Source organism: Muscardinus avellanarius, assembly GCF_963383645.1.
Source record: "Muscardinus avellanarius genome assembly, chromosome: 12".
NCBI lineage: Eukaryota > Metazoa > Chordata > Mammalia > Rodentia > Gliridae > Muscardinus > Muscardinus avellanarius.
Window position 1 is genome coordinate 8,720,608 of NC_137798.1, and position 18,515 is coordinate 8,739,122.

Genomic DNA, 18,515 nt, shown 5'->3' on the forward strand with positions numbered 1-18,515 from the left:
CACGCCCAGCGATAATTTTAACATTTTAGGGCCACAATTCTAATCTGCTTATATCATTATCATGTATAAACTCATAATGTAGCTAAGAAGAAGCTTGTCCTAAGAGCAAATGAATGATCATCAATCTTTGATTTCTCTTCAGTGAAAAATGTTAGTCACTTTCTATTTGTGAAAGTAAATTTAAAGTAGGTAATAGATAATAAAAGTCCACTCAACCAAGCAAGAAGAAACTGCAAATATGTTACAAAATACACAAACAAAAGAGGTGCCTTATGGAGCCCTCTCCCTGTGCAAGCCCACTCTTCTCCCAGCATCTCCCACATATGAAGTCTGACATTTGACCAAATGACATGAAACAGCTGGCAGCCAGAAGAAGGAGGAAGGAGGAGCAGGCTGTAAGACTGGAGTTCTCTGACGGGGCTTCCCCCCTCGCTCTACTCCTGTTTCCACACTCTGAGTCATCAGACTTATTCACTGGGATGTGAAATCTAATCTGAGGTTGTCCTTCTTGGGCCACTTCAAGGAAGCGTGATGACCGCAACAACAGGCCAGATGTTTTTTTAGCAATGGGACGTCTTTAGGTGTGGCCTCATGGTGATCCTAGAGCACGTATAGCTAAAACTAGAAGTGCATTTGTTGATCAGAAAAACAAGAATATTTTATCCTGGCATTCTCAGGAAAGAAGGGTCTCTGGTAGTTCTTTGATGGTACACAGTGCTTCATGACACCAGTCTCTGCCGGCTCACTCTGTTAAACATGGCGCTAATATCCATGCCCTCAGTTACTGTTATGTGCCAGGTGTGTCCAGGGTTTATAGCTGTGATGGAGGCAGACACTGCTTTCATAGAGCATCCAGTCTAGATCCAGCACAGACCTTCACCAGATAGCAGAAGGAAGAGAATTAACTACTTTTGTGGCATGAGTTTCAACAGCTGAGTACAAGTTACTAGGAAAACAGATTCAGTTTAGCTTGAGGAATCAGGGAAGCTTCTCCTAGAGAAACAGATGTTTAAACTGATACCTGGAGGAGGAGAGTGAAGGAGAAGTGGGGAGAGAATCCCAGTGTGAACCGGCAGAGACTGAGGACGTAGGAGAAAAAAGGGAAGTGAGTGGACAGAGCAGGGCTTGCAGCTTGGCAGGGTGTGGGAAGTAATCGAAAGGTTTTTAAATCTCTGAGAAATATGATCAGATTTTCAGTTTAAAACAGGTCATTTTGGCCACAATGTATAGAGTAGAATGGGAGGGGGAAACACAGGTTAAGAAGGGAGGTATAGATAATCCGAGAGTAGAGTCCTCCGCATTGAACCAGAGAAAGTAGTATCAGCAATGTGGGTAAGGCTGAGCCCGGCAAGAGAAAATTTAGGGAGTAGAGAAAAGCCAGGCTTCTCATTCTTGAGAATTTTATTTTATCTGTTCACTTATTTCTGCTTAAATAAATTTAATTCATAAGAAGTTTAATTTATAAGAAGTAAGGAGTTTAACAACAGACACTCAAGCTTAGGGTAAGTGGTGTGGTTTTCTGATTCCTGGGCTACGGCTCTGAGCTGCTAGTTGGTACTATTTGCTGAGACAGTTGCCCCTTTTCTTCCCCTGGCTATTCCACTTGGGGCTCTTTCTGCGTGTCTCCTGTCTGCTCTTAAAGCAGTGGGTCAACTAAGAAATGAAGCAGAGAAGGAAAGGGAAGCCAAAGGACAGAGGCTTTTCCTCAAAGACTGGTGCATATCTTGATTTTATGGGTCAGTGTTTAGTCCATGTATAGGGTAAGGATGACTTGAGGTTTCTCTAAGTTCTCAACTCGAACATAACTTACTCTTTACAAAGCAGAATTATCATTCATTAATTACTGCTAATCACTACAGGTAATGTCCATGAGCGAGGTGCGCAGTACCAACAGGAGGCCTCGTTAATGAAGCGTACATGTCGAATGGACCTCTTCGATGACCCCTGCTACATTAATACACAGGCTCTTCAGAGTACCCTTGGCTCTGCTCGAAATCCAGGCTCAGCGCAGCCACGGGCGGGCCCATGGCTCTGTGGAAGTAAGTACTTCCTCCTTGTCTGTTAGTTTCCTGGGACTGTGCAGCAAGTTACCACAAATTGGGTATCTCAAAACAGCAGGACCTTATTCTCTCACAGTTATAGAGGCCAGAAGTCCAAAATCAGGCATTAGAGGATTGGTTCCTTTTGGAGTACTGAAGAGAATCTGTTCTAGCTCCTGGTGGTGGCTGGCAATTCTTGATGGCCCTTGGCTGTACGGTACTTTTCTCCTGTCTCTGTATCAGTCCTTACATGCCTCCCCCTCGCTGCATCACTATGTCTCAGATCTCTTTTTCTTTCTCTGATAGAATAACAAGCACTGAATTTAGGGTGAGATGAGATGATTGCATGAATAAGGCCAGCTCATCCCAAGATCCTTAATTATATCTGCAAAGACCCATTTGCCAATTTAGATCACATTCATAGGTGCTAGGGATTAAGACTTTAACATATCTTTTGGGAGAACACTAACTCCCAATATTTTGGGAGAACAATATACCATCTTTCTCTCTCTCTCTCTCTCTCTCTCTCTCTCTCTCTCTCTCTCTCTCTCTCTCTTTCACTCTCTCTCTTTTTGGTACCGGGGATGGAACCTAGAGGCATTCTACCTCCGAGCCACACCCCAGCCCTATTTTTTAGTCTCATTTTTGAAAAAGGGTCTCACTGAGTTGCGAAGGGCCTCACTAAGTAGCTGAGCTTGTCCACAAACCATGATTCTCCGGTCTCTGCCTCCTGAATGCTGGAATTACAATCATGCACCACCACGCCTGGCTTCATCTCTCATTTAAAGAAGACTATTTCCTTGGCTTCATTTTTAGGGGATTAAAAAAAAATTCTTTACCTTAGTGCCCCCAACATGGTCAATAATACATTAGAACTTTGTGGAAAAATTTGAGGCTTCAAGGTTTGGGCACATTAATTTGCATTAATACTTTCAAATAGTTTGAATTTATTTTTATTTTGTTTCCATGTATGTTTGTGCTGAAGGAAGGGCTTTCAAAGCCAGAGGATAATTTTTAAATTGTCTATTTGCATGAGGAATAATGGCAACTATTTCTGGTCTGTTTAGTGAGGGTCTTCATTTTATTCACTTCAAACCCTCTTGACAAGTCATCTGTGTAGCACTAAAATAAGATGGCTCCACTCTTCAATTATATGCTAGGGGTGAGATGCAGTAGGACAAACATCATTTTCCTGCCCATTGCTTCCAGGGGTAAGCGCATAAACAGGAACATAAATAAATAAAAGGCAAAACAAGCCCCAGTCCTACAATCAACTGAAAAACAAACACGCCTTTCATAAAATATTGAAGCTTATTGGGTTTAGAGATTGGCATGATGTCAAATTTGGTTTGCTCCAAAGTTGGAGAATAAATCCTTGAGAAAGTCCTTTCACCAGCCCAGGGAGTTTCTCCAGAACTGCCAAAGGCAGCTCTCCAGCGAATGTGACTGCAATGGCAAGATAGAGTTTAAAAGGAAATTTTGTTGATCCTGACCTTCAACTTCAACTCTTAGACTAAGAGGGTCCTCACCTTCCGAATGCTGAGTTAAGTTCTTCTTCAACACTAAGATGGATTTTCTTATGCAAAGTCTTTATGGGGATCAATACTGGAAGACAACGAGGAAATGGAACTGTAATACAGGCCTGGTAAGGTCTTGGTCAACCCCAAAGAAAGCCTAAGTTTTCTGTCCTCCAGGGGCCGCAGGTAGCTGGCCCTTCATCCCTCACATTCCTCAGTCTGATCATGGGCCACTCTAGGAAGAATACATGCCCAGGCTGACTTCTCTATGGTAGGCAACTGTTCCTTCCTTGACAGGAATCTGGGCAGCGCATCTCTGTGTCCACCACAGAAATGACTCTTGCGAGATGGATGATGGGATCTAAAATGAACTCATATTTCAACAGCAGGGTCACTCAGTTGTTCAGTATATAATATCCCGTGTAGATGAGGTAATACTGCTTATAGGAATAGTTTTAGAAGTACATTTAGAAAAGTGTATGCTTTCTCCAGAGATACAGCGTATTAGAAAACTTATTTTGTGAGTGGTCCAAAATTAGATGTTCTAGGATAATTTTTTTTTATTCCCAACTCTATTTTCTTTATAATTGAGTCTTCAATGTGAAAAATATTTATAATCCAAACAAAGAAACTTTGACTTTTGTCCTAATTTGACAATATGAAAAACCAAAATAATCTGTAAATAAAATTCCTGTCAATAGTTGAAGATAAATCCTTTTACAAAATTATAATATCAAGGTACATTTTCCCTGAATCCAGGATTCTATTCTCCATCTTTTCTCCCCTTTTCTGCTTTCGGGTCAACACATTTAGTAATTTAGTCCTCTGCTATTCTCTCCCTCTCTGTTTCTTAGCAGGATTTAAGGTGCCATCACCTTCATGGGCTTTTTATTTCCCCTCTTTGAAGTTAATTTCAGCCTGACATCACTTTCTCTAAAAAATTCCATCTGTTTCCAAAAGCATCGATAATATTCATTTAAGAAAATTTGATGGAAAAATGAATAGGATAACTCTATATGTATTTTTCTACAAAATGTTTTAAGTGGATTTAATCTTTCTCTTATGATGGTTCTTCCTATTCCCTTCCTTCCTTTTCTAAAAATCCTCTTTAGCCTCTTTAGGCATAATTTAGCCTCTTTCATCTAGACAAAAGCTTATTGATCAGTGCAGAATTAAAAATGCAAATACCCCGCACATTCACAGCATCCAAGACTGGACCCGAGGATCCTTATTATCTATCAAGCCATCTACTGTCCTCCACACCCAAACTTAGTAGTGGAATAAGGAGAGCTGTGCTCAGATCTTGCATTCACCAGTGGAAGAGTGCGCAGCATGGGACAGCCGTCGCCGGTCACAGCAGTTACCAAGTCCTGCCAGGCAGCAGCCGGGAAGGCTGTCTGTACGAGAAGTGGAGACAGTGGTTTGCCTGGACCCTGGTTCAGCCTGATGTGAGGACTTTGGATGTCATTTGCCATTGGTGGCCTGACTGTACCCTCGGGGTCATTCCTTCCATTTTCCTTTTTTCCACTTCAAGAACATGTGAAGAAAATGCCTTTCTCAGAGGCTGCACTACTTTGGCAGCCTGTTTTGTGTTGGTGTGGACAGGAAAGGCTGGAGCTTGCTCTGGGGACCCAAGGTCACAGACAGGGAGGCAGTGTGATTTCTTGGACGTGTGATTTTCCCCAAACTCGGTAGGGTTCTACTTTGTTTTATTAGAGACTTTGCCACATGGGGTTCACCATAATATTCTTTTATTGTCCCTTTATTGTGGGAAGGGCCAATCGTAATATCCCTTTTCTCATTCCGGTTGCTAGGGATTTTCTTCTTTTTATTTGAAAAGCACTCTTTCAGGCTCATTAATTTTACCAGTATTTCCGAAGTTTCCAGGTTTTGGGTTAATTTTCTCTCTCACTATTGCTTTTCTATTTAATTGATTCCCAGTTTTGTCTTTATTGTGTCTTTCTTTTGCTCTCTTTAGACTAATTTTTCTCTTCTTTATACATATCCTACTAAATTTTCTTCCACGGGCTTTATAGTCTTATTTTCACAGGAAAATATTTTGCTTTAGTCATTATATTTGATGTGAGATGGGGGTGTAACCTAGTTTTACCCACTTGAGTCAATTTTCCAAACAATTTTGACTAAATATTTTCTCTAATATTTAGGTCTTTCCTAAATATATTCATCTATTTCTGGGCTCCTTATTGTATGTCTTATATTAGACTACTTACCTGTTCTATACCAGTATACTAACCACCATCTACTAATTGTCTTTGTAATATGTCATAATAGACATTCAACTCTTCCTTAACATTACAAATAACTTTTCCCTGGATAGCGTCTGAACTTCTCAGTTATGCTTAACATTTTATGTCAACATATTCTATCAAAGTTTTAGATATTTTATAGAGGTAATTGTATTTTCCTCTCAATAATGCAAACAATTTCCTATTTTATAATTTTCATGCAAATAAACTCCTACTATCACATTTTTATACACCTGGTAATCCCTACTCATAAACCATATGTAGTCATTTTTAATTTTGGGTGAATTTTAGTTTTGAGAATTAGCTTACTCACTAAAGTTTAGCAGTAACCCCCAGATCAATACTGACAGTGGTTTTGTGGTCATTCACAGACATACACGAGCAACAAAAAATTTGATCAATCTAAAAGCACACATTCTCAGCTAAGGTAAGACAAGGAAAAGCTCTACTTTCTTGTTTCAGTTCTCATACTATAAATAAGTGTCTTTTTTCGTGGTGCACCTATACCACATTTTTCACATTTTTGTACAGTTTTTGGCGATTTCACAGTTTAAAATATTCTGCAACCATAAGAGTGAAGTGCTACCTAGTGTTTCTAAGTGCAAGGAGGCTTGATGAGCCTTAGAAAAGACGTGGTTTTAGATAAACGCTGATCAGCCATGAGTTACAGTGTTGGCTGTGAGTTCAGTGTTAGCAGTATTATTAAACAAGGTGTCATTAGACAGAAACCCACATAAAAAAAGATTGTATAGTGATTGATGGATGAAAATGTTGCAAGCTGAGGTTTGTAGGAATGTATTTTCTGCATTTCCTTTAGGAGGAATGGTTGTTTCCACTAATCCCATTATTGTGGCCACTTTATAAGGCATAACAGCAGCAAATAACAAGAACTGACTCTGTTTACAGTCTTCCCAATAGGAAATGAGGCCATTACAATATGATTTGGGGGATAAAAAGAAACGTTTCAGAAAACTGAGGATTGTTTCCCAACCCTGTTACTCTTCTCACAAGTTTATATCTTTCTTCAGATTGTATCTTTAGTTAGAGGGCTTTTCTGACTTTGTAATACCTTTTTCTCTATAGATGGATTTTTTAAATAATTCAAAGTAATATATGTCTCACAGAAGAAATTCAAATAGTAAAGAAATGTGTAAATGAAAAGAATATAGCTCCAGCTCCCTAGATGTTAATAATTTTTTCTGATTGTTTTAGAATGTGAATGCATAGTTAAGTATCTACTGCCTATCTATCCCCATCTTCTTAAAAAATATATGAGAGTTACGCCAAGTGTGGTGGCACACACTTGTAATCCCCGTGCTTGGGAGGCGGAGACAGGAGGATCGCGCAGGTTCGAAGCCAGCTGCGCTGGCTTAAGAGACCCTGTTTCCAAATAAAAATATAAAAAATAGGTCTAGGAGTGTAGCCCGGAGGTAGAAGGGCTTCCAGAAACCCCAGTACCACCACCACCACACACACAAAAATACATATATATATATGTGTGTGTGTGTGTGTGTGTATGTATATGTATATGTATATGTATATATGTATATGTATGTATATATACATATACATATATATGTATGTATATATATATATTGCAACTCTCTTCTATTCTTGCCTATTTTAATGTTCTATTTTTGAGATTTGTCTCTATTGGGACATGATCTCCTTCATTATTTTCAGTTCCTCTATAGTATTCTCTTATATGAGTATATCATTAATTTATATAACTATCCCCTTACTTATGGACATCTTTTTCTCCAGTTTTTTGCTAATATAATCATAAATGCTACAAAAACCCTCTTACATCCACTCTAAAAGTTGAATTAACCAGTGTGCCATTTTTACAGTTCACATGGCTTCTTTATTCTTCCTTTCTAATTGGAATTACTTGCAGTTACTTAATCCAGACTTTTTCTTTCTTTCTTAATATGTCTTCCCCCTCTCAAAGGTTTTGCCCATCAGCTAGATCTGGCCATGGATATCCACATCTATCCTGTGCTTTCTCAAGTTCTGATTTTGAACATTATGTCTTTAGTTGCTCTTAGAGGCTTCAAGGTGACATCATTACTTTCTTCCATGGTTTTTTATAAACTTGGACTGAAAAGTCTCAAACACTAAGTGGTCTTCCTTGTGGATTCACTACTTTTTCAGAGACATAGATCAATAATTTATTAAATATTGGATAGAAATTATATAAAACTATGCTTACATTATGGTTATTATTCCCCAAATTAACTTTACATAAAAAGTAGCAAGTTCAGAGGTAGAAGGCCACTGGGTTCGATCCCCAGTACCAAAATAAAGTAGCATGATAACGGATAATGTGCCACGACATTAAGAGTAGTTATATTTAGATGGGATGTAGGTGACTAATTTTCTTAATTTTTCTGTTTCCAAGATTAAAAAAAAAATCAGTGTGCTTAAAACAAAATAAGAAAGCTGAGCCAGGCGTGGTGATACATGCTTGTAACCCCAGCATTTGGGAGGCTGAGATGGGAGGATCATGGTTCGTGGACAGCCTCAGCTACTTCATGAGGCCTTCTGCAAGTCAGTAAGACCCTGTTTCAAAAAATAAAGAATAAGCTGGGCGTGGTGGTGCACACTTGTAATCCCAGTACTTGGGAGGCTGAGACAGAAGTATCGCACAGGTTCGAAGCCAGCTTCAGCTACTTAGTGAGGCTCTCAGCAACTCAGACCCTGCTTCCAAATAAAATATAAAATAGGTCAGGGGTGTATCCCAGAGGTAGAGGCCCCTGGGTTCCATCCCCAAAACCACACACACAAAAAAAAAAAAAAGAAAGAAAGAATAAAAAATAGGGCTGGAGGTGTAGCTTGGAAGTAGAAAGCCCCTGGGTTTTATCTCCAGTACTGCATAAAAAAAAAAGAAAAGAAAAGAAAAAAGAAAAAGAAAGCTGTCAAATGTTTGAATGATTGAAATTTCCCAGCACAGTGTATCTTGTCCTTGTGCTAACTTGGGAAACTGTTAGGAAAACATTTTCCACATCCTCTGGCTGGCCCATGATCTGTTGCCTCTTTTCAAGATGATATAATGTCTGTTTTTCTTTTGTTTTGTCCTTGTCCAAAAGTTTTTCACTATAATCTATGAATGAGCCAAAAGACATCATGCACTAAGATTTGCACATCCACACATGCATGCATTGCTTCACGCTCATAGACAGACACACACACACACACACACACACACACACACACACCTCCTTGGAAGCTGTCCCTTGTGCCAAGGGCAACTGCAAATACTACCCACCAAATCTGGACACATTTCACTGGGCTTTTTCTGGCGACAATAGAATGACTTGATTACTTGTAGAAAATAATTATTTTAGCCAGGCATGGTGGCACAGGCTTGTAATCCCAGAATTTGGGAGGCTGAGGCTGGAGGATCACAGCTTGAGGACAGCCTGAGCTACTTAGTGAGGCCCTTCTCAACTTAGTGAGACCCTGTTTCAAAATAAAGAATAAAAATCAGGGCAAGAGGTGTAGCTCAGAGGTCAAATACCCCTGGGTTCCATCCCCAGGCCTGCAAAAAGAAAATAGAAAGAAAGAAAGAAAGAAAGAAAGAAAGAAAGAAAGAAAGAAAGAAAGAAAGAAAGAAAGAGAAAGAAAGAAAGAAAAGAACTATTTCCAGTCATTAGAGTTAGACTAGATATTTTTAAAAAAGATATAGCTGCAAATGCGGCAGTATAAATGTGCTAAATAGAAAGAAGTTTCAAGTAGGGACAAAATATAATATATTAGCAGGAGAGTTGAATTATGTCTACAGGGCACTAGTTGCCTGTACTAATGACTCCATGATATGGCTATATACAAGTTGTAAAACTTGACTCAAGAGCCAAGTTATTTTCTCTTTTGCCTTGAATAATGACATTTAAATACTCTTTTACATTAAATATTAAATTAAAAAGAGTATTTGCATTAGCCAACACAGAGTCTGGTTTCTATGCTTATTTTTCGATATGTTTGCCATTAAATATATAACTTTTTACGTAAATTCAGACATAAGAATTTATGTTGTTACTTTTGGGAGATGCTGGACACCATCCTGACAGCCTTGTTATCTGCTGGGAACCTCTGGGCACTACAGAAGTCGAGTGGCTAAATCAATTTGAAGTGGAAAAATGTTCACATTCAAGGCTAGGCCTTAGTGTTTATTGATTTAAAATAAGGGCTTTGGAGTAACTAGACCAACTTGAAATGGAAAGATTTTCATGTCCAAGGTCATCGAAAAATCCTGATCTTTGTAGTCAGACAGACCTTGATTCATATACCAGATCCACAACAAATTAGCAATGCCACCCTAACGATCCATTTTTCTTGCCTGATTTTGAAAGTAAAGCAGCATAAAGATGATAAAGCATTTAGTAACGCCTATTATAGAAGAGCCATAAAGAAAAGCACACTTAGATCATTTACAGGGAACGGATGGCTCTGGAGAACATTATGCTAAGTGAGATTAGTCAGTCTCAAAAAATAAGATATCGGATGCTCTCCCTCATAAGTGAAAGCTAGGGAGAAAATGGGTCATAGGAGGAACTCTAGACGAAGAAGAGGATGCTATCGATGTCAGATAAGGCGACCTAAGTGAGGGGATGGGAGGGGAAAGAGGGAAATTCTCTAATGCACATGATATACATTAACAAACGTATCAACGTCAATCACTAAGCCAAACATGAGAAGGAGGGGGGGAATGGGGTGGGAACTGGGGAAGGGTTGAATGAGTGATGTGTTCATGTGTGCCTCCACCATCTTGTATCCCATTAAGACGTATAACTACAATGCACCAATTAAAAAAGATTTTTTTTAAGGGAGAACCACACAGCCATTATTATCACTGTGAGTATCAGTAGTACCAAGTGGTAGGTGATGTAGCTCCTCATTTCAAATGTTCTCAACTCTGGACAACACTCACCCTACAAGTCCTTGGCAGAGCTGACTCAGACCATGCCTCACCGGTGTTTGGCTCCCATACTCACTTTATTAGCTCTTGAATGACATAAAGAATAGAGAGGTCATTTAATTGGAAGACTATGAGGTTATCAGAGGTGTGAGGTGTTGGGTCAGAAGAATGTGTAGAAACACATTAGTAATTTGTAAATTAGTATAAAAAAGGGAATAAAGGTCTAATTGTTAAAAAGTGGACGGATTAGAGTTGGTACTGGAATACCAACGTTTCTAATGCCATTTAAGAGTTTAGAAACATTATACTAAATCATTTGCAATCTAGGTACAGAATAAACCTCTTTTTCTGCAGCCCCTTGGATAGAAAGAGCTTCTCTCTCCAGTTATAAAAGCATTTCTTGTGGGTTGGTTCCATTTCTCATCTGAAAATAAAATTCCTGCACCTAGAACAGCCTTTTCTGGCTATAGAGGCCACAGACAGTGTTTTGATATGCCATTACATTAGAGCCTGGTGGGAGTTCTGCAAATAAAACCCTTATTTGTTCCAGGAATAGTGTTATTGATTTATTTTATGTGGTGCTAGGGATGGAACCCAGGGGCATTTGACCTCTGAGCTACAACTCCAACCCTAGTTTTTATCCTTTATTTTGAAACAGGGTCTCACTGAGTTGTAAAGGGCCTCACTAAGTAGCTGGGGCTGGCTGCAAACCATGATCCTGCGGTCTCAGCCTCCCAAATGCTGGGATTACAAGCGTGCGCCACCACGCCTGGCTTCAGGAATAGTGTTATTTAAACTAATGCATGTGCATCTATGTTCATAGCTGCACAATTCGCCATAGCCAAAGTATGGAACCAGCCCAGATGTCCATCAACAGTTGATTGGATTACAAAACTGTGGAATATATATACAATGAAATTTTACTCAGCCATTAAAAAAAACTTACATCATTTTCAGGGAAATGGATGGAACCGGAGGACATTATGCTAAGTGAGATTAGTCAGTCACAAAAAATAAGAAATCAGATGCTTTCCTTAATATGTGAAAGCTAAGGAGAAATGGGTCATAGGAGGAACTCTAGATGAAAAAGGAAATCCTATAGAGGAGCAAACAAGATGACCTAAATGAGGGGATGGGAGGGGGGAAAAAGGAAATTCTCTAAAACACACAATATACTTAAACATATCGAAGTCAACCACTAAGCCAAGCATGGGAAGGAGGGATGGGGAGGGAATGGGGTGGGAATTGGGTAGGGGTTAAATCAGTGATGTGTGCATGTATGTACACACAAGTTTTTTACCCCAATATGATGTATGAATATAATGCACCAATAAAAAATAAAAAAACACTACCTGGTACACAGTAGGACCTCAAGTTATATTTGCTGAATGAATGGATGGATGAATGGATGGATGGATGGATGGATAGATATTTGCTGAATGGATGGATGGATAGATGGATGGATGGACAAACGAATGAATGAATGAATTGATGAAGAAGTAACCTGCTGATATCTCTCTTTGCGTTCCGACTTCAGAGGCACCAGAAACCGTTCAGCCCAGCGCCACGGCTCAGCCTGCCAGTTCACATCCTTTGCCGCACATTCAGCAGCAGCTGTGGAGTGAAGACTGCTACCACGGCAGGCTGAGCCGGAAGGCAGCGGAGAGCCTTTTGACGAAGGATGGAGACTTTCTGGTTCGAGAGAGCGCAACATCCCCTGGCCAATATGTACTGAGTGGACTCCAGGGAGGCCAGGCAAAGCATCTTCTCCTGGTGGATCCGGAAGGCAAGGTACTGTTGGCTTCCTGCTTGCATTGTTGTTATACTAAAGGTATCCTGACTCATATCCCAGACCTGGTATTGGCTAGCATTGAGGGCTTAGCACTTTTACTTCAACCTTCCAGATGGAGCAGGAAGTGCTTAATCGAGGCTCGTTGGGGGATTGGGATGGGGAGCCACACTGGAGTATCAGGCAGAGGACAGCCTCTCTCTGCCCTTCTTAATTCAATCAAATGAATTAAATAGGCCGGGCGTGGCGGGCACGCTTGTGATCCCAGCGCTTGGGAGGCTGAGACAGGAGGATTGCGTAGGTTTGAAGCCAGCCTCAGTTACTTAGTGAGGCTCTTGGCAACTTAGTGAGACCCTGTTTCCAAAAATGTATAAAAATAGGTCTGGGAATAGAGCCTCTGGGCTCCACCCCAGTATCACACACAAAAATAAATAAATACTGACTACAAGGAAGTCTCAAAGTTCACTATTATTCAATATCACGTAAGTAATTCTTGCTCTCATGATACTCAGAGTTTCTAAAATTGTGTGTGTGTGTGTGTGTGTGTGTGTGTGTGTGTGTGTGTTACTGGGGATGGAACCCAGGCCATTCTACCTCTGAGCGACACCCCCCAGCCCTGTTTTTTATTCTTTATTTTGAAAGGGGGTCTCACTAAGGTGCAAAAGGCCTCGCTAAGTAGCTGAGACTGGCCGGGAACCCTGATCCTCCTGTCTCTTCTTCCCAAATTCTGGGATTACAAGCGTGCACCGCCATACCTGGCAAAAACTGGTTCTCAAGTAATTATAAGACTAAATGCAATAAAGATGGTCCAGCCAAAGCATTATGGTTTTTCTCAGGATAAAGATTATTCTGGTTGAGACAAACTGAAGGGTCTGACATTGGAGGAGAGAAGAAGTTTAGCGGGGAGTTTGCAGAACAAAGAGGGAGCCATAGAAGCAGCTGGTATCACTGAGCAGACAGTGCCCGTAGACAGACAGCCATCAGGTGGGGTGTGACTAGAGGGGAAAGGCCTAATTTGCTGGACAGTGGGGAGGCACTGACAGTTTTGGAGGAAGTAAATGACTCACAGAGTCGACATGAGTGATGACATCCCCAAGATTTCAGAAGAGGAAGTCTCAGCCCTCATCCCCAATAGAAACACTGATTTGGAAACTCTATGGGCCAGAATACCTTTATCAGAATTCCAGAACCCTTTTAAGAAGTTGCAGTATCCTCAGTGAGCATAAGGCTGAGAACGATAGTGTTGGGATTAAGAGGAGCAGTTTCCCTTTACCTACAGCAGCCCCTTTCCAAAGCCAGCATAGCTCCCTGCTAGGAGAGAATGCTCTGGTTTATGACTTCTCCCTTGAAAGGGAAGAGAGAAGAATAGGGTCAGCATCCAGTGCTTCCGCTTTGCAGAGGCTGCTCGAGGAATGATTTGTCTTACCTCACATGGAACACTGATAGAATCAGCATAATCGGGCTGGTGGGGATGAGATCAAAGATCACAAGGTGGCTCGCTGCATTTGGCATTCCAGGAGAGGGTGCACCAGCTGAGGTTTCTCCCTGGGGCAGGGGGAGAGGAGTAAAGTGTACACCCAGCATGCTGGCTCTTTGGAGGCTGCCCCATAGCCCGCTGTCTGTCTTGCCCAGCTTGAGGTACTAATCTGAAGCCAGAATCTTTGGATGTGCAGTTGCCGCTGAGAAGAAGCCACAGGATGAGGTAGCAAAAGATGTCAAGCGCCTGAAGCTTGGCAAGCCTCCCTAATTGAGAAATTGAACACAGAGACCAAGGGGAGTCACATTGTCCCTTCACCCCACACACGATCTTAAAGCCCCCAGAAGCCAGGTGTGGTGGTGGCATATGCTTGTGATTCCAGTACTTGGGAGGCTGAGGCGGGAGGATCGAAGGTTCAAGGACAGCCTGTTCATTGTAGTGAGACTCTCAGTAACCTAGTGAGACTTCATTTCAAACTAAATAATAAAATAGGGCTGGGGCATGGCTAAGAGGTAGAACTCCTCTGGGTTCAATCCCCAGTACAATCAATCAATCAATCAATCAAGGCTCCCAGAATCTCTAGCTGGGCTGGGTGGTGAAGGTCTTCTTATACATGAAGCTAGTCTCCTAAGGGCTGGGAAAAATGATTATTTTTCAAATGTCAGAATCTTACAACATTTTTAAAAGGCAATTATGAAGAACACAAAGAAATTTGTACCAGAATACATTAATCAGATCATCAAAAGTCAAAGTTAAGCCAGGCATGGTGACGCACACTTGTAATCCCAGTACTTGGGAGGTTGAGGCAGGAGGATTGCAGGTTTGCAGCCAGTCTCAGCTACTTAGTGAGGTCCTCTGCAACTTTGTGAGACCCTGTTTCAAAATAAAGAATAAAAAAATAGGACTAGGCATGTAGCTAGGAATGCCCCTAGTTTTAATCCTCAGCACCAAAAAAAAAAAAAAAAAAAAAAAAAGTCAAGTTAAAGACATATAAAGAGTCAGGGAAACATAGCTTAAAAAAGAAACAAATTTACAGAAACAGATCCTAAAGAAACAGATGTAGTCCTTCCCTAGTATATCTGAGGCTCTGGGTTTGATTTCCAATACTGCACTACCACCACCACCACCAACAAACAAAAAACTTTGCTGATTCTTTGAAGCTGAAAACGTAGCTCAATGATAGAATGTTTGCCTAGCATGTGTAAGGCCCTAGGTTTGATCCCCAGTACCACCAGAACAGGAGGAGTCATGCCGGGCGTGGTGGCCCACGCTTGTAATCCCAGCACTTGGGAGGCTGAGACAGGAGGATCACACAGTTCAAAGCCAGCCTCAGCTACTGAGTGAGGCTCTCAGCAACTTATGAGACCCTGTTTCTAAATAAAGTATAAAATAGGTCTGGGAGTATGGCCCAGAGGTAGAAAAGCCCCCCTGGGTTCTACCCCCAGTACCACCAAAAAAAAAAAAAAAAAAAAGCGGAGTCAGAGGAGGAAGGGGGAGGGAAAATCAGATAAGGAAGAGGAGGAGGAGGAGGAAAAAAGAAATGGAGCTTTAGAGGTGTCCAAACTCAAAACAATCATAAAGATACAGTATGAATTGAAAAACACAACCCATGAACAAAGTGAGAAAACCAATAAAGAAAAAGAAATATAAAAAGGAACTAAGCAGAAATTTTGCAGCTGAAGCGTACAATAACTGAACTAAAAAATTCACTCCATGTGTTTACTAGCAGACTTGATCAAATGGAAGAGAGAATAAATAAACCTAAAGACAGGTCATTTAAAGTTTTCCAGGCAGAGGAACAAAAAGAAAAAAAAGAAAAAGAAAAAGTAAAGAAAGGCTAAGGGCCTTAGAGGACATCATCGAGTGGTGGGCTAATATGTGTATTATAGGAATCCAAACAAGAAAAGAGAGAAAAGGGGTCGAAAGCTTTCTTAAAGAAATAATGGCTGAATTTGTCCCAAATATGGGATAGGAAATAGAAATTGAATTCAAAATCTTTATAGACTTCAACTATGAGGAGCCCAAAGAAATTGGCACCAAGATACATTATAGTCAAATCATCAAAAGTCAAAGACAGAGAATTTGGAAACATCAAGAGGAAAGGGACAGAGAGTGTAATTAGGAGACATTAGGAGACTCTGGGTAAAAAGTAGTAAAGGCCTCAAGAAGAAGAGATGCAGGAGAAATGCAATGGGAAGGCAGAATGGGCTGGAATTAAGAACACAGCCTGGCAGGACTGGTTAGCTGAATTGGTGTGGGATGGGATGGGATGGGATGGACGAGATAAAGGCTTCTACAAGGTTTGAGCCATTAGAGCAAGCTGACGCCATTGTGCCCTTTACCTCTTACTCCTTGAATGTTTCTTTACCAAGACTGAGGATATTCTCTTTCATAACTCTAGAACAATGAGCAAAATCAGGAGCTTCATTGTTGACGATAATCTGATTCATGGTCCCTATTCGGATTCTGTCAATTAGTCCAATAAGTATTTCATAGGCCAAAGCCCAGTATTTGGCAGAACTCTAAGAATCTCTTATAGGAGAGCTCTCAGGATGGCCTGGCAAGACGATTCCTGGTTGTACACCTCCCTTCTCTGGATGGTTCCCAGCTACCCTCTAAAGAGGAGGCTATCATGACACTGGGGCCGCATTATATAATAATATATGTCTTCTGTCCGTACATAGGGTGAGGGTAAAGTAATAGTAGAGAGGAAATCCCATAGAGGAAGTCTTGGCATAGGAATGTATTTATACTTCCTTTTCAAGGTAAGGGCCAAGGATCATATATTTGATAATGTTGGCCACCTTATCAGATACCATATGGATACTAGTTTGCCAGTCGTTTCTCCTGGAAGTGAAGTGAGTCTTAAACAACCAGTGAGAAAAGATAATAATCCAGGACTTGAGCATTCAGCGTGCAGCTACTATTTATGACCTCTGCAGGAAAGAGATATGAATACCAGTTAGGAAGGTCCGAGGAAACAAGATTTGTCTTGGAAGAGACAGGATTTGTACTGAGCCTCCAAGAAGAGGTCGGACTCTTCCAGAGGGACCTGCTTCCTAGAGAGACAGGGTAAAATGTGGAAGCACTCTACTACTTGATGGTAGATAATTTAATCTTGGGATTCATGCTTATATATAAATCGGTTAAATATTTACAGAAATTATGACATGATGGACTCTATTAAGCAAAATATCACAAGGAGGCTGATTGCAAATTTGAATGGACTGACAAATAATTACCATTTTTCTAACCTGAAGGGATGCTTTGCTGTCAAAAGGCAATGGAGTATGATAAAGTTGCTTCTTAAGGGATATAAATTTTAAACATACCTTTTTATGCCGGGCATGGTGGCGTACCCTTGTAATCCCTGCGCTTGGGAGGCTGAGACAGGAGGATCGCACAGGTTCGAAGCCAGCCTCAGCTACTTAGTGAGGCTCTCGGCAACTTAGTGAGACCCTGTTTCCAAATAAAATATAAAAAAGGTCTGGCAGTATAGCCTGGAAGTAGAAAGCTTCTGGGTTCCACCCCCAGTACCACACACACAAAAACAAACAAACAAACAAACAACCTTTTTCTTTATCCAGCAAAATGTCTACTGTAGGAAAATGTCTGTTTCTCCCCACCTGATTGTCTACATTTTTCAGAAGCGGTACTATTGTTTAACCTAAATATATTTGTACTTCCTTTTCAAGGTAAGGACCAAGGATCATATATTTGATAATGTTGGCCACCTTATCAGATACCATATGGATAACAGTTTGCCAATCATCTCTTCTGGAAGCGAAGTGAACCTTAAACAACCAGTGAGAAAAGATATTAATCCGGGACTTTCGCATTCCAAGAAGTAACAACACTGAAAAACCATCACAGTGATGTTTCACGAAACTCCATTTTGTGTTAGTTATAAGGATAATACAGACTTTGTTTCTAGATAAAATATAGCACAAACTGTGAAGTGCATCTTTCTTAGACCATCACGGACTGGGTCTTTTAGAAAACAAAGAACTAACAAAATTATCTCCAGAAAATGAAAATCAGAAAAGAAGAGAATTGGTTCATTGGAAAAGAAAGTCTACACATGCATGGATGTCACTTTTTAAGGTTGCATTGCACTGATAATGAGCTAAAAGCACAATTAAAATTCCACATGCTAAAGACAACTTGAACTGCTGGGGCAGTGAGTGATATGTGCCTTTCAACTTGATAAATTGGGGACACTTTCCTATGGGGGTGATAAGTTCCAAGTGTCTTCATGTTCTAAATCTACAGAACCATTTGCCAAAAAAAAATTTCTTGTTAAGCAAATAAGAAATTTGCTTGGTAGTTGTTGACTTTATTATATTTTCTGTTTACTAGCATTTTCACTGAAATATTAAAATAATACAACATTGAATTTCAGACCGTCTCTATGCCAGTGGAATTGAATCAAATACCACTGAAAATGTTAGTCATCTGTTCACTGCTCTGTTTGCTTTAGTCCTGGTTAAAGGATTGGGGCCCCAATT

At 40.5% G+C, this 18,515-nt stretch overlaps 1 protein-coding gene across 1 annotated transcript in view; it reads left to right on the plus strand.

Annotated features, from left to right (window-relative positions):
- Nucleotides 1-17,858, plus strand: part of SHC4 (SHC adaptor protein 4) — a gene marked incomplete at its 3' end in the record, with an annotated part of 129,438 nt that extends 111,580 nt beyond the window's left edge. The window contains exons 10-12 of the mRNA XM_080707969.1: nt 1,860-2,039; nt 12,279-12,532; nt 17,703-17,858. Coding sequence (XP_080564095.1) covers nt 1,860-2,039; nt 12,279-12,532; nt 17,703-17,858 — 590 coding nt within the window. The remainder of the gene's footprint in view (nt 1-1,859; nt 2,040-12,278; nt 12,533-17,702) is intronic.
- Between the last annotated feature and the right edge of the window lie 657 nt (nt 17,859-18,515).